Source organism: Verruconis gallopava, assembly GCF_000836295.1.
Source record: "Verruconis gallopava strain CBS 43764 unplaced genomic scaffold supercont1.10, whole genome shotgun sequence".
In the NCBI taxonomy this organism is placed as follows: domain Eukaryota; kingdom Fungi; phylum Ascomycota; class Dothideomycetes; order Venturiales; family Sympoventuriaceae; genus Verruconis; species Verruconis gallopava.
Genome location: NW_015622146.1, coordinates 517,198 through 532,916, shown reverse-complemented (window position 1 = coordinate 532,916; position 15,719 = coordinate 517,198). Strand labels below are relative to the sequence as shown.

The window sequence follows — 15,719 nt, the reverse complement described above, 5'->3', positions numbered from 1 at the left end:
GCCACTGCGGCTTGTGCACTCGAGTTGCTGCTGAGTAGTTCTAATTGCTTTGGTAAACCCGCTGAAAGTCCACCATTCCGGTTCCGTCAGCCCCTGGCTGCGTTGCATCATTGGAGACGGAAGGTCATTTATGCGGACGTGACGCTGGTCAAGCCCACATGTACTAATATCTCAGCTCGGCAAATAGTAGCAGCAAAACACTGTTGTTTCAAGCCGCGCAAATCAACAGATTCGTGCTTCGATAGGTCATTTTTTTGTGAAGGATTTGCGTGATGACAACGCACATATGAGCCTATTCAAGATCATGCACCCGTCTTGCAGCTTTTTCACAAGATTTCCTGAGCGAGTTGCATCGAGATAGATCAGAGATTTCGCTTGGATGTATCATCGCGTGATATACATATAAGGCATGCTACTTTGAAAATAAATTTTCAGATGAAGTCAATGCATTCAGACGATTGTATATGCAATAGCAAAAGACCACTACGTTCAAAACATACGTCCAACACATACCAATATGCCATCACGTGTAAATATATACCCCCACGCCATTCGTGCAGCAAATCACAACACCCGCTAGTACGCATCGAGCATGCAGCGAGGCATGGGCGGATCTGCTCATCGCCAGGAAGCTGCCTCAAGGGTGCCTTTAGACATTTGGAAACGAAAGCTGCGAAACCGATGCTTTTCTCTCTGGAGCCGGAACAGAAATTCGCTATACTGCAGAAAGAATGTTGAACTCGACGCTGAGAGATCCGCCTTCGTCTCTAGGCAGACAAAGACCGAAGCCTCAGCTCTCATGCAACATATGCAAGTTGCGAAAGTAACGAAATTCATTGTTTCACGCCAGGACGTGCGCTGACCCCAGAGCAGAGTCAAATGCAACAGACAGAATCCGTGCGACACTTGTACCAATCACGGACATCCGAACTTGTGCGAATATCCGAAAGGGAATGTTGCGATGAAGTCTTCGGCCAAGCAGATCGACGTCCTGTCTAAACTACACCACCTGGAGAACCTCATTCATTCTTTAAAGAGCGAATCGACGGTTTCGGGAAGCCAATCACCAAAGGACTCCTCGAGTGCTAAGTCGACACGCGAGTCCGTGAGCACGGAGGTAGATGGACTTTCCTCGACGTTCGGCCGACTTTCATTTGACTATAAGCGACCAAGCTATGTAGGAAGCGATCACTGGGCTGCAATAATTGAGGGCGTACGTGCCGGTCCTCGGAGGCTCCAACCCTTCTACGAGCTGTGCTAATGTATGCATGTATGCTGGCAGATCACGGAGTTGAAAACACAATTCCAAGATACACAGCAACCTCACTTGATTACGGATCGGACTCCAAACATATGTAGCGAAGACGGCCCAGAGATCTTTCACGGTCACGTCCGAGGCGTCTCAAGGGAGGAGATTATAGCCTCATTGCCGAGCAAGGACGTTGTCGACGTCCTCGTCTCCACCTACTTCTCGCATCGCGAGAACGTTCCAAGTAAGCGGATGTGATATGCATTTTGCAATGCTCATGCTCATGTCTCCTCAGTCTTCTTGCATCAAGCCACGTTCCTCAAAGAGGTGAGTATTGTCTGGGCGCCTATGGCTTTGGGGGCTGACATCCTCAGTATCAAAAGTTTTGGCATGATGTCAACTCAATGCCAATAACATGGGTGGGTCTTTTGTACTGCATCATGTTCTTCGCTGCAAGATATCAGAGCTCGTTCGAGTCTCGAGGATTTGGATCGGCCGGCGAGCTTCTGATGACCCAATCCGTATGGCAGATCCAGGAGTATCGAGAGAAGGTGGTACAATGCCTTTATGCCGGAAGCTACATTGTCCCCGGACAGTACACGGTCGAGACTCTGTTAATGTACTTCATGACGGAGCATCACCATCACACAGATTCGCAATTTGGTAATTGGATCCTCATGGGGGAAATCACACGGATAGCGATGCGACTTGGACTCCACAGAGATCCATCACACACCGCGAAGATATCTCCTTTCAATGGCGAGATGAGGCGCAGACTCTGGCTAGCAATTGTCCAGTGCGACTTGACGACTTCTATTCAGATGGGTCTCCCTCGGATGCTCCGTGAGCGCTCCTACGACACGCACGAGCCACTGAATCTGCTTGATTCTGATCTAGTGGACGAAATGGCTGAGCTGCCAGCCTCAAGGCCCGATTCCGTGATCACGCCAGTCTTCTACGTCACAAACAGAGGGAAGCTGCTGTCCGTCTTTGCTAAAATTTCTGACATGATGACTTGTGTCAGGCCTATCTCGTACGCCGAAGTTTGGGAGCTTGACAATGAACTGTGTCATGCTCGCTCGAATCTGCCGGCGTCTTTGAAATTTCGATCGCCGTCCGTCTATCCGCCCGAGGGCCATGAGGTTTGGTATTACCGCCTATCTATTGATGCCGTGTACCAGCATGCTCGCTGCACCTTGCATCGCCCTTACCTGATCCGAGCACGGACAAACGCCCGATGCATCCCCTCAAGAAAAGCATGCATAGAAGCGGCGCTGGCACTGTTAAGCTATCAAGAGACGGTGATGATGGAGACGATGCCTGGAGGACACTACGAGTTGTTCCGATGGAAAGTGTCTTCTTTCTGGAACGAGGGAATGCTTCTTGCTGTGACAGTGCTTTGTATCGATTTGAATACAGACGTTGACGACGGACTTATCAGCGACGGGTACTGGGCACAAGGCGACCGAAGCATCATAGCCGAAGCTCTCCGCGCCGCACAACGCATCCTCCTGCAGTCGTGGAACATCTCTGCGAATGCGCGAAAGGCAGCAACAGCAATCGAAGTAGTGTTATCAAAGGCCGGTCTTACCACCGAGCAGAGCGTTGCTTCAGAAGCTGTGCTCGGACAACAAGCGCCGCAGTACTTGACTCAAAATGCATCACCTTGGTCATTAGAAGAGTTCCTTAGTCCAGAGTTCCCGGAATTCCAATCCTGGGTTGGTTCTGACCATTATTTGAGTAGTTAAAGACTCACACCGCGGCAGAATGAATCTCTTTGACAGTTCCCTGGTTTCCACGACGCTCTTCGTCGGGACCTTCATGCATGAATGGCTACTCTTATGTCGCTAGAAGACCCTAGCAGACAATGCAGTTACAGTTTAAGGCTCATCCACCCTTTATAGTTGCTAATACCGTGGGCAAGTCAATGTAAGTACACTCGTAGTTGAGTTCATCATTGATCTTCTACCTAGCGACACATCCGGAATTTCTCAATCTCTGAATTTTGTTTTACTCAATCGAACATGTACCGCCCAATTTCTATTGCAGAATCGCCTCGATAAGCGACATTTGACTCCTCACGTTCCAAATTTTCTTGAAGTTTAGACCTGCTGCATCTAGAAGCTTTCTAAACTCGTCTGGGGTGCGCTCGATACCATTAATGGAAGCCATCATGGTAATGTCACGACTGTGACTGAAGCGTGTATAACAACCGTAGTTGGCAGGCAGGGGCGCTGGTGCAGATTGTAAATCAGGACTTCCTAAAGTGGTATTCATCACTTGTTCGATAATCAGAAGGCGAGATTTAGTCGCCATGCTATCCTTAATGCCTTTCAAGATTTTGATGCAGTATTCATCGGACCAGTCGTGGCTGTGTATAAGTATTAGTCTCTACATAGAAGAATGCGTCATGTTCTTACAGGACGAGTCGTAAAATGTATATATCCGCACCCGTTGTGGGATTCTTCTCAAAGAAGCTGTGCTCTGTAAACTTTACGCGACCATCTTTGAGTGCTTGTGGATTCTCCTTCGGCCAGACGTGTTCAAGGCCTTGTTTGATCACAGGACCACGATCTTGTACCTCGAAACGTAGGTCAGGATACACCATACTTAACTGAAGTGGGAAACCCCCAACACCTCCGCCAACGTCTACAATCAAGCTGTTACCCAGAGATGCCCATGGGAAGTCTGCGATACAACATCAGTCTGCTACCCACTTGCTTTTCGGTGAAGATAATAACTTGCCGTGGACATGAGCAGAGCCAAATACGCGACCGCCGCCAATCATAGCTAGACCCATAATGGCAAGCTCTGGTCTAGCAACCAACCCATCCTCTCCCTTTGGCGGCGGCTCGATGACAACGCTGGGAATACCTGGATAATGCCCCCCAGAGTCCAGAAGTTTTTCTTGCTCCACTCGTTCTTCGATCCAATCCCATCGTGACTTTGTTGTCTGGATCGCGTCTTGCCACGCCGTTTTCGTCACATCGTAGGAAGGACCTGTCACGGGATGCAACAAATTTCTGGGCAGACGATCAGAAGCGCTGAATGCTTCGCTATTCACAAGCTGCACGTATGCTCTCAAAGGCCCATTCGAGACCAGCGCTGCCGAAACGGAATTGTTTGCAAAGGTCTCGGGCCCAGTTTGTTTGAAAATGCCAATTGAGGTGAGGTACCTGAGAATGCGTGCTGTGCCACCCAACGTCAATTCTGCGACACGCATTCAAATTTGTTAAGGGTGCTTACACAGCTTGCGGCTTTCAATTCTGGTGTGATCGCTAATTTCAGAAAGCGGAGTTCCTCCGGTTTTGTCTTTCACTGCCAAAAGATCTGCTACTCGCCGTTCAGCTGCAATGTATAGAGCGCGAGATTCTTGAAACTGAGTTGCGACTTCCAGAATCCTGACACTAGGCTCCTGCACGAGTTCCGTGAGCATGCCAGTAGCAGCGAGGATCGTACGCTGCGCGTCGTAGAGCTCACGACTGGGAAGTGTCTTTGCAGAACTTGTGGAGACCCCATTTACAGCTGCTACAAGATGCTCTGATTCCTTAGCCCATTCTGCCACTACTACCTGCACAGCTTTCGAGAGCAGCTCGACGGTTTGTTGCAACTTCACAACGTCTGCCAGTGTCTTTGCTTGACGAGACATTCTGACACTTGATGGATAACTGTGCTAGAATCGCAGGTTCGGTCAAGGATCGATCTACGCACGGCATGAAGGAAGCCCAACTTCGCAGGAATAAAGCGTACGGTACTCGACACATAGCATAAAGACCATCACGTGCATGCATGCGCTCGGTAACAATATGGAAGACCCATGCCATCCTTCTCGGTCCTGGGAATGTGAAGCTCCCCGAACTCATGCAAGCTTACTGTCGAGGTGCGGGATCGGGTGGACGATCTCAAAGGCGCCGACAGACCATGCCCGACACGCGCGGCGGCAGTTTTCTCCCGAGAAAGCGGTTGCACCGCTCGTCCGAAACTGGGTGTATGCGATACATAATCTGCGAAATGGGGATCGAACACACTGGCATTTGCCCGACACTGGATGTAGGTCACCGCAGGCGACAATAATGCGAAAGAGTCGTAAGGACGAGCTCGGTGGTCTGCCCGATTTGGTACGTACTTATGTGGCTTTCACGTGATAAAGAGTATTTTCTCCGTAAAAATTGATTTCAAAGCGATGGAATTGATAGTAGACTCTATACAATAGCTACTCGATTGTGTTAATGTCACGATACAAAGTTTTGCCTGCTGATGTTCTTAATCTTGACCAAGTTCACGTGCCGCATGATCATCCGGCCGCAATGGCAAACCACTTCTTCTCGCCCCGTCTCAGCTCGAACGCGACCTTCTCATCCTGAGCCAACTTCTTCAAAATTTCTTCTGTAAAAGGCTCGATAGCTTTCTCCCGCACCTGTCCATCGAGCTCGTATCCGTGCATGGCTGACACGAGCTGTTTGACAGTCACGCTGCCTTTAGCTTGTCCTGCTCCTGCAGCTTCCTTCTTGATCTTCTGAAGGATCCTCAAGACGCGGTCTTCTCTTCTCTTCTTCTGCGTAAGCTCATCACGGATCTTGAGCGGCAGGTCAGGAATCACATCGCCATGGGCTGGATAACCCTTCACGGCATTTGTGTCGTTCATTTTTTGCAATGTATCCATCCAGGTGCTTAGGTCCTCGACTGCCGCAGTTCCGTGACCGAGTAAGTTGTCCCCAGTGAAAAGAGCTTTCTCTTCCTCCAGGACGAAACACATGTGATCATGAGAATGACCTGGTGTATGCACGGCACGGATCGTTGCGCCATCGACTTTAAAAACTTGGCCGTCTTTGATCGCATTTTGATTCCTACCTGGTGAGTGCTTGAATATCGCAGTGGAAAGATGGGGATACAACCGGATGAGATCTGGCACTCCACCCGTGTGATCACCATGCCAATGTGTCAGAAGGACATGAGACAGCGTGATCCCATTGCTTCTCAGCGTAGACTCGATAAGGGGTACCCATTCCGGCAGGCCTTGACCGGTGTCGATAATGAGTCTCGCAGAGCCTGTACCTACGATGTACGTATTTGTGCCCTGAAGCGTGAACTACATTAAGACTTGTCAATCTGCCCATTTTTTGTCAAGTTCGGAAGCTACCTTTCCGGGATTCTGTCCCAGCACTCTGATCACTCTTGGACTAATTTCCTCTACGTCATTTAACGTTGGAAGCCGCGTATGTTGCTTCTCGAGATAATCCTCGAAAGCGCAGACGTTGAGCGCTTTATTGATCTGGCGATAACCTCCTTTGCTCATGTTGAAGAACTAAGTGGTGTGGTCGTGCAACACTGTAGCAGGAGACACCGACGTCTGATTTTGAGAGAGAGGCTTTACAACCATTACAGTTTGGTCGGGCAGTTCATCCGGCGGCAATCGTCATAGTTCAGGATTCCGGCCAATGGTTGGACTATTCCGTACGGTGAGCTACATCGCCGACATCTCAGGGGCCATTCCCGACGTCCATCGCCGTTGATTCGGGGATAGTGAATCTTGCCGTAGACTGAATTAGAATTCATTTCATTACGCTATGCACGTGGAACATCAAAGCCATCATCGCCAGGTCGATCAATCAACTCTCATCGTACTCAAACATGAGATCTTAGTCGATTTGCTTGCCAATAAAGTTATTTCAATTTAGCAAAGCAAAGATACATCATGGCTATTATCACGCCGCCCTCGGATTCGTATGATGAGCCTCGTACTATGACACTTGCTTATTTCAGCAATGAATTCCCTCCAGATGACTTGGAAGACCTTGCACGTCGACTCTACAACCAGAGCAAAGACAAGAAGCATCACATCCTAGCAAGGCTTTTGGAAGAGACTACATCGGCACTCCGCAGTGAAATCAACCAGCTCTCCACCGAGATAAAGTCGCATTTTCCTCCGTTTGAGTCGATTCTGAACCTTGTCGCTTTCCCCAAGCTACGCAAAGGACGTCTCTCTGGCTCCATAGACGGCGTTCTTCTTGTTGTTATAGAGCTAGCAGCTTTCGTCGGGTATATGACTTTGCAAGTACACAGTGTAAAACTCCGACTAATATACCTAACAGACATCATGAGGCTTCATCTACAGACTTTGACTTTGATCCCATTAGCACGAGCCTTGCTGGTATAAGTATTGGTCTCCTAGCTGCAGCCACGGTTTCGTTGTCTCGAAAGCTTGATGATATTCCAATTGCTGCGGCTCAAGTGGTTCGCGCCGCATTTCGTTTAGGTATTTTGGTGGAAGAAGTATCTGCAAATCTTCAACCCCGTAACCTGGCGGATACGGACGAACTCGAGTCTTGGGCGTTCGTGCTACCTGATTTGAATCCTGCAGAAGCACAGACGGAACTTGATAGATTTCATCTTGATGAGGTATGGTGATTCTACCTTGCTCTACTGAGAAATCGCTCATGTGTCACAGAGAACTCCTAAAGCAAGTCAGATATTCATCAGCGCTACCAGCAAGACGTCAATTACTATAAGTGGACCTCCTGCTAGATTGAAGCATATACTTCTCGTTTCAGATTACTTCAGGGATCGTAAATTTGTCCCTTTACCTGTTTATACAGGTCTTTGCCATGCAGGTCATATATATAGGTATGAGCATGTCCGTACCATTGTCCAAACTGTGTCCGAGAGCTTCCTTTCGTCACGACCTATACCGCGCATTCCCATCTTCTCTACAAGTACGGGCAAGCATTTTGTATCTAAGACACCAGTCGAGCTTTTGGAGAACATTGTTTGGGAGATTCTCACTCAGCAAATTCAATGGGACAATGTCGTCGACGAAGTAATCGCAAGAGCACGGGACATGCAAGCAAGCGAGTTCCGAGCCCTTATATTCCGCCAGACATTACCAATCAATGATGTTCTGACAAGTCTCAATTCGGAGCTGAAACAGGTGGAAACTAAGACGACAGATTTGGTTTCGTGGATCACACAGACGCCGATTGGAACTCTTGCTCCCAGTAGCACTTCAAAGAGTAAAATAGCAATTGTTGGCATGTCATGCAGACTTCCGGGTGGGGCAACAGATACCGAAAAATTCTGGGAACTTTTAGAAGCTGGACTTGATGTGCATAGACGCATCCCTCCTGACAGGTTCGACGTTGACACACACTGGGACCCAGATGGAAACCGTGTCAATGCTAGTCATACACAGTATGGCTGCTTCATTGATGAACCGGGTCTTTTTGATGCTCCATTCTTCAATATGAGTCCTCGAGAGGCTCTCGAAACAGATCCAATGCAGAGACTGATCTTAGTTACGGCCTATGAAGCTCTGGAGCGAGCCGGCTATGTTGCAAATAGAACTCCTTCAACAAACCTCCATCGCATCGGCACATTCTATGGTCAAGCAAGTGATGACTACCGAGAAGTTAATACAGCCCAAAACATCGGTACTTATTTCATTACAGGAGGATGTCGGGCTTTTGGACCTGGTCGAATCAATTACTTCTTTAAGTTCTCCGGACCAAGTTTCAGTATTGACACAGCCTGTTCATCTAGCTTAGCAACAATCCATGTAAGTCATTATTCCTAAGCTGCAAAATTTACGAGCATGTTCGCTGACTTACAAGTCAGGCTGCATGTGTATCGCTCTGGAATGGTGAAACAGACACTGTCGTTGCTGGCGGTACGAATGTTCTGACCAACTCGGACGCATTTACGGGACTTTCCAAGGGGCATTTCCTCACGAAGACTCCCAATGCCTGCAAAACATGGGATAGCGAGGCTGATGGATACTGCCGCGCTGATGGGGTTGTCTCGGTCGTTTTAAAGCGGCTTGAGGACGCCGAGGCGGATAACGACAATATACTTGGTGTTATACTCGGAGCTGGCACAAATCATTCTGCAGACGCTATTTCTATCACTCATCCGCATGCAGGTGCCCAATCGTTTCTATCTCGTCAGGTTCTAAGCCAGGCAGGCGTTGACCCGCTCGACGTTAGTTTTGTCGAGATGCATGGGACGGGAACACAAGCAGGAGACACAATTGAGATTCAGTCAGTCATTGATGTTTACGCTCCGCTCAAGAGAAGACGTAGCTCGAGAAATCCCTTGCATATAGGAGCTGTCAAAGCCAACGTTGGGCATGGAGAGGCTGTCGCCGGAGCCACTGCGCTATTGAAGGTACTCCTTTGTCTCGAAAAGGAAGCGTTGCCTCCTCATGTGGGGATAAAGCATTCCTTAAACCCCGCATTTCCAAAGGATCTGGATAAACGAAACCTGAAGATACCGCTTGAAAAGACGCCTTGGCCACGTGTGTTGGGCAAAACACGAATCGCTGCTGTCAACAACTTCAGTGCTGCAGGAGGCAATTCCACGGTCCTTCTTGAAGAGGCCCCGATAAAGAGGACTACAGGATCTGATCCACGGAACTTCCACATTTTCAACGTATCTGCCAAGAGCAAGATCTCGCTCCGTGGTAATTTAGAACGCCTCATTGCCTACCTCGAGCGAAATCCTGACATCTCGCCGGCCGACTTGTCTTACTCTACAACAGCTCGACGCTCCCACCACAATCACAGGATATCAGTTGCATATACTGGGGTTTCAGAGCTTAAAAAAAAGCTATCCGTCCACCTTGAGTCCGTTGACTCTTTAAAACCCATTCCAGCAACGGGTCCTCCTCAAGTAGCGTTTACATTTACGGGCCAAGGCGCGTCTTACAAGTCCAGTAACCTTGAACTCTACCACGATTCTCCATTCTTCCGATCTCAGATCTTGCAACTCGACTCTTTGGCACAGCAGCAAGGATTCCCGTCGTTCATATCTGTCATCGATGGTACTCATAATAAGGATTACAATCACTCACCAGTCGTCACACAGCTCGCGCTGGTCGCTACAGAGATTGCGCTCGCCAGATACTGGATGTCGCTCGGTGTCAAACCCGAAGTTGTTGTTGGTCACAGTCTTGGGGAATACGCTGCCTTGAACATTGCAGGGGTGATCTCTGCTAGCGATGCGATTTTTTTGGTTGGTTCAAGGGCTGCTTTACTTGAAAAGAAGTGCCAAATCGGAAGTCATAAAATGCTTGCGGTTCGTGCCAATCTTGAGCAGATCAAGAACAGCGTTGGTAATCAGCCGTATGAGGTTGCTTGCATCAACGGGCCAAATGAGACTGTTCTCAGCGGAGAGGTCGATCATCTTGATGTAGTGTCAAAGGTTATCGAGAAAGCTGGCTACAAGACTTTCAGCCTTGATGTAGCTTTTGCTTTTCATTCCGCACAGACTGATCCGATTCTGGACGAGTTGGAAGCGCTTACCCAAAGTGCTGTTATGTTTCAGGCTCCAAATCTACCTGTCATCTCGCCTCTGTTGGGCAAAGTTATCTTTGACGAAAAGACTGTGAATGCTAAATATATAAGAAGGTCTACAAGAGAAGTTGTAAACTTCGTTGCCGCCTTGAAGCAGGCGCAAAGCATCTCTACCATTGATGAAACAACAGTTTGGGTCGAGATCGGGCCGCATCCTGTGAGTATCGGCTTCATCAGGTCTACACTGTCAGCTATCAATGCTGCAGTACCATCTTTGAGGAGAGATGAGAGCAACTGGGCAACCATTACAAAGTCATTGACCGTTCTGCATACATCTGGAATTGACATCGGCTGGAACGAGTATCACAGACCATTTGAGCGTGCTCTTCGGCTTTTGGACTTGCCCACTTACAGTTGGAATGAAAAGACTTACTGGATACCGTATAATGGTGATTGGGCTCTGACGAAGGGCAACACATTCTACGATGATGAAAAGAAGAGTAGGCCTGCTGCCGTAGCCCCATCGCGAATCTCCGAGCTTAGAACATCGTCGGTGCAGAACGTCGTCGAAGAGGAATTCAACGGCACAATGGGGAAAGTAGTGGTACGATCAGATTTGATGCAACCAGAACTTTTCTCAGCCGCAAATGGTCACCGTATGAATGGATGTGGCGTGGTAACATCGGTAGGATTTTTGTACGAAGCTTGATTTTCTTTTAGCTAACCTTGTACACGCCAGTCTATCCACGCGGACATTGCTTATACACTTGGCAAGTATTTGCATAACAAGTTGAAACCGAATGTCAAAAGCGTAGACATTGACGTCGCGAACCTGGTGGTGACCAAGGGTTTGGTCGCTCAAAAAAATACCAAAGCTCCACAATTCATTCAAATCACCATCGAAGCCAGCGACATCGGTTCTGGTGTAGCTGTGCTCACTTGGCAGAACGTCCGCTCTGATAATACTTTAGATGAGCCTTTCGCGACGGCGAATCTGTACTACTCAAACGCAACGCAGTGGCTCAAGTCGTGGATTCCTACAACGCATCTAATACAAGGTCGCATCGAGATGCTTGAAGATCTGGCGGGTAGGGGCATTGCGAATCGTTTCACTCGCAACATGGCTTACCGTCTATTTGCGAACAATCTTGTCGACTATGCCGACAAGTATCGAGGGATGCAGAGTGTAGTGCTCTACCAACTTGAGGCGTTCGCTGATGTCCTGCTCACCGCAGAGAAGAGTGGCACTTGGACGGTCCCCCCGCACTTCATCGATAGTGTGGCTCATCTCGCCGGCTTTGTGATGAATGTCTCCGACGCTGTAGACACGTCTACAAACTTTTGCGTAACTCCTGGTTGGGATTCTATGCGCTTTGCAAGGCCTTTAGTTCCTGGATCCAGATACCGGTCATACGTTAAGATGATCCCTACAGAGGAAGACGAGTCTGTCTACCTTGGAGATGTTTACATCCTGCAAGACGATTCCATTGTCGGTGTTGTGCGCGCGATCAAATTTCGTCGATACCCCCGAATTCTCCTGGATCGATTTTTTTCTGCTCCGGACGAGAACATGCCGCAGAAGCACTCCTCAACGAAACTAACCACGCAGCAAGCTGCGCCGAAAGCGGTCCATGCACAAGCATTGGAGACTCCCGCCGTTGTGGCACGTTCAAACCAACCAGCCGCGGGACCCGCAATTGGTCTGCCGACTGAGGTAGCCAACACGCATCTGGCTCAAACTGCATCGATGATCGAGCCGAAGACTTCGAAACTTGCAAAACCGTCGGCTGAAATCGCTCACTCTGACTCCGAGAGTACTGCTGGCAAGGCTTTGAAGATCATCGCCGACGAAACAGGAATCGATGTTGCTGAGATCACAGAAGACGCCTCGTTCTCCAATCTTGGCGTTGACAGCCTGATGAGTCTCGTGATTGCCGAGAAGTTTCGCTCATTACTCGGAGTGACGGTCTCAGGCTCGCTGTTTTTGGAGTATCCAACTGTCGGAGATCTTAAAGCATGGTTATTGGAATACTACGACTGAGGCGAGCATCGGTAGTAGTTGTTGCTGACTCATACTTTTGCAGCTCTGCCGGTATCTGCGATGTGGTTTAGGGCTTAGAATCTAGCCAAGAGTGCATATCCTGCCGCTGTTTCGGGGGCGAGCGCCGAGCCGACCATGTTCTGTCCAATTTCAGATAAAACACAGCGGTTCCCGAATTAGAGATGATCACCTCATAGGCAATCGGTAATAACTTGGTGGAACCAGACTAGAGATTTCCTTCAGTACGGGCGAAGTGAGAACAGCAGATCATACTAAATCCAATTTAGATTGAACTAGTTCTAGACCTTAATTGACTAAACCTACACTCACTCAGTTAACCTAATACGGCTAGGTGCGCATTCCCAAAGCCCGGTAAATATGACGTTTCCAACGCTTTCAAGATCTGAAGGTTTTCATTGGTCGAGTAATACACTGTTTGCTACTTATGTTTCTTTCGGTCTCTGTCTTATCATGATTTTCACGGTTTGATTCAAGACACTGGACGTCGTAATGTTGAATATGCGATGACGTAAGTCTCGTGCTCATGTCAATCAGCTTGATCCAGCATCAATTATTAGCAATAACCTCTCCTGTTGAAATCTATTATCCCTCCATTCTTAACATTCGGTATGAGATGCAACCTTCCAGTGACTCATGAAACACGCATATCTCGAACCACAGCGTTCTCTTGGTTGAGGATCAGCAGCAGGGAGTAATGCTTGGACCTCCATTCCATTGGATCCCAGGTTGCAACGCTAGGCAGGATAGTGTTCATCCGACCGTCCGATCGTCCGAATCTAACAAGCATGCACGCACGGTTTAGGCCCTATAATTTGCCCAGTACGAGCTCCCATATGTGAGGTTCTCTAAGTTTGGATCGCAGGGCGGTTGAGACAGCTATTCTCATGCATCGTAAACAGGCAGAGCAACTGTATCGTATGGCATTGGACGGAATATGCGCCACGATTTTAATTCATCTTGCTGCTGACATTTCATTAGGCAGCTCTATAGCCGACAAAGCTTCTTCGCTCACGATGTGCAGATGAGAACTTTGCATTGTCTAAAACCAGAATCAACATTAAGACATGTGATCCCAGCTCCTTTCAGACAGCGCCATGTCGCTCAATTCAAAAAGTACTATGAACCACAGCGTGTAGCTTCTTCGCTCAGAGCCGCATGAACATGTTATTTAGCTATGAATTCAGCACTTTAAGGGTGGCAGTAAGCATGAATTCATCTCAAACGAATATGGATTTGGCCGAGCAACTGGAGATTGAGGCACAGGAGCTGAACACATTATTCAGCAACCTTGTCTCTGCCCTGCGTGGGTCGACCGTGCCTACAAGACCCGTTTTGAATCCTACAACCGCATTTGATCTCACATTTCCTGCACCACAGCCAGCCTCTCCGAGCAAACAACTGGCCACGAAGATCCAGGAGGCACGACAAGCCGTTCTAGCGCAAATTGCCAAAGCCCGTTCTCTCCTTTTAGAACCAGCCGATCTTCTCCAGCAACTTGCTGTTCATAACCAACTCATTGCATGCCTGCACTGGCTTGCAGACTTCTTGGTGTTGGCATGTATACCATCAAACGAGACTGTACCGATCAAGGACGTAGCACAGCTTTTGGCAGTGCCAGAATCGCAACTGGTACGTGTTATACGAATGACGGCAACAGTTGGCTTTCTGCAAGAGCCGCAACCTGGCCACGTCGCACACACAGCTCTTTCGAGGTTTTTCCTTAGCAGAAACTCCAATCGTGATGCAGCCATATTTCTTGCCCAGTATGCTGCGCCTGCTGCATTGGAAATGGCGTCGGATAGTCCTGGATCTCCAGAAAAAGAGCAGTTCCTCAGTTTCAATGGAGATAGCTGCGACCCTCCCCTTCGAATGAGAGCCCAAGGCAGCGTCAGGCTCCAACGACAATGGCGTGCGTATTGTGAGCACGTATTGGAAAGATGGGATGCCGATGACATCGCGAAAGTGCTTTCGCGTCTCGACTGGAGCAATTTGCCTGGTAATGCACAGGTGGTTGAAACTTGTGCAAGATCATTGGAGCTGTCTTCGATACTTTCTGAACGGCATCCAAATCTGCACTTTGTCGTTCAGATGGATCCATCGCAAAGCCCCGGGGATGAGAGATCCGAATCTCCTTCGACAATGAACGGGTGTCTTGGTGTTGATGTTGATGGTGCTCCGCAAGCATATCATTCATCTCCTCGCATTGTGGTAGAGTCACGAATTCCGGGCACACCACAACCTATACCTAATGCTGCGGTCTACATTCTCTCCATGCCTCCTTTATCTTCACGCTTCTCGCTTTCCCAGCCCGCTGATGCGTCAGTTTGTATTCGCTCGTGGATCGTGTCAGAGCTTAAGGCTCACCTTGATATTCTCAAAGCTGGCAATAGTACGCTCATCATATCCACCGGCCCAATTTTGCCAGAGCCAGGGACGGTGGATCCTGAGTTTGAGGCTCTGACTCGCCTGCGCGATCTGTCCTTGTACCAACTGTTTATGGAAAACGAGATGGAGACGCAAGAGCTTTTTGATATTGTTACTAGCATCAAGGACGATTCCGGGCAACTGCTTGTGGTCAACCAACTTCGATCACAAAGGAAGATACTTGTAGCACTTTGTGTCAAATATCAACATGTGAATACCTGACAGTTAGTGACCTCGAATTGATCATAAAGCATGCTTAAGACGTGGCCAAGGCATCGCTGCGGAGCACATGACTTGAAGCTGAGTTTGGACAATTTAAGTGGCCGTGTACCGCGCTACAAGCCTGTACCGAGTGGTTGAAATAAGTCGTAACATGGCGCCTAAGCTCGGATGAATTCAGGGAGAATTGAGTTTGATGCGTCAACTATTTCCTAGGCCTGTTTGCAGTTAGGGTCAGCATAGAAACTACATGACTCAGGGTCTTTGAGCAGCGCTCGCTGATCGTAGAGATTCGCCATTGCACACGCTCAAATGGTCACGAATATAAGTTTGTAGCCTCAAGCATTTGTCACACCACATCTTCTCCAATCTTGCTGTGATTCATGCCGACATTCATCAGGTCCCGACTTCTTCCATATCGGTTCGATTTCAAGCCTCCTAGGAGTTGTCGGGTCGTCCCGCATCCTTTCCGTGACCG

The 15,719-nt window shown here is 48.6% G+C and overlaps 4 protein-coding genes across 5 annotated transcripts; 3 read left to right on the top strand and 1 right to left on the bottom strand.

Moving 5' to 3' along the window:
* The first annotated feature begins 782 nt into the window (after positions 1-782).
* On the top strand, positions 783-3,401 carry PV09_03837. 2 transcript variants are annotated; one of them, XM_016357093.1, is made up of 6 exons: positions 783-823; positions 874-1,213; positions 1,283-1,493; positions 1,545-1,576; positions 1,624-2,967; positions 3,016-3,401. In XM_016357093.1, the coding sequence occupies exons 2-6, from the start codon at positions 962-964 to the stop codon at positions 3,028-3,030; spliced, it is 1,854 nt and encodes a 617-aa protein (XP_016215182.1). In that variant the 5' UTR covers positions 783-823; positions 874-961; the 3' UTR covers positions 3,031-3,401. The 2 variants fall into 2 exon arrangements, with proteins under 2 accessions (XP_016215182.1, XP_016215181.1); XM_016357092.1 differs by lacking the exon at positions 3,016-3,401 and having other exon boundaries at positions 1,624-2,999.
* Positions 3,145-5,323, bottom strand: PV09_03836 (uncharacterized protein). The gene is made up of 4 exons (XM_016357091.1): positions 4,496-5,323; positions 3,995-4,438; positions 3,670-3,937; positions 3,145-3,620 (listed from the first exon to the last, which is right to left on the bottom strand). The coding sequence occupies exons 1-4, from the start codon at positions 4,896-4,898 to the stop codon at positions 3,290-3,292; spliced, it is 1,446 nt and encodes a 481-aa protein (XP_016215180.1). The 5' UTR covers positions 4,899-5,323; the 3' UTR covers positions 3,145-3,289.
* A 1,621-nt stretch (positions 5,324-6,944) lies between these two features.
* PV09_03835 (uncharacterized protein) lies at positions 6,945-12,843 on the top strand (the record flags this gene model as incomplete). Its single annotated transcript, XM_016357090.1, has 5 exons — positions 6,945-7,288; positions 7,342-7,648; positions 7,698-8,801; positions 8,861-11,221; positions 11,276-12,843. 5 exons carry the CDS (start codon positions 6,945-6,947, stop codon positions 12,575-12,577), a joined length of 5,418 nt encoding a protein of 1,805 aa, XP_016215179.1. The 3' UTR covers positions 12,578-12,843.
* A 982-nt stretch (positions 12,844-13,825) lies between these two features.
* PV09_03834 (uncharacterized protein) lies at positions 13,826-15,400 on the top strand (the record flags this gene model as incomplete). The annotated part of the gene is made up of 1 exon (XM_016357089.1): positions 13,826-15,400. One exon carries the CDS (start codon positions 13,826-13,828, stop codon positions 15,242-15,244), a length of 1,419 nt encoding a protein of 472 aa, XP_016215178.1. The 3' UTR covers positions 15,245-15,400.
* Between the last annotated feature and the right edge of the window lie 319 nt (positions 15,401-15,719).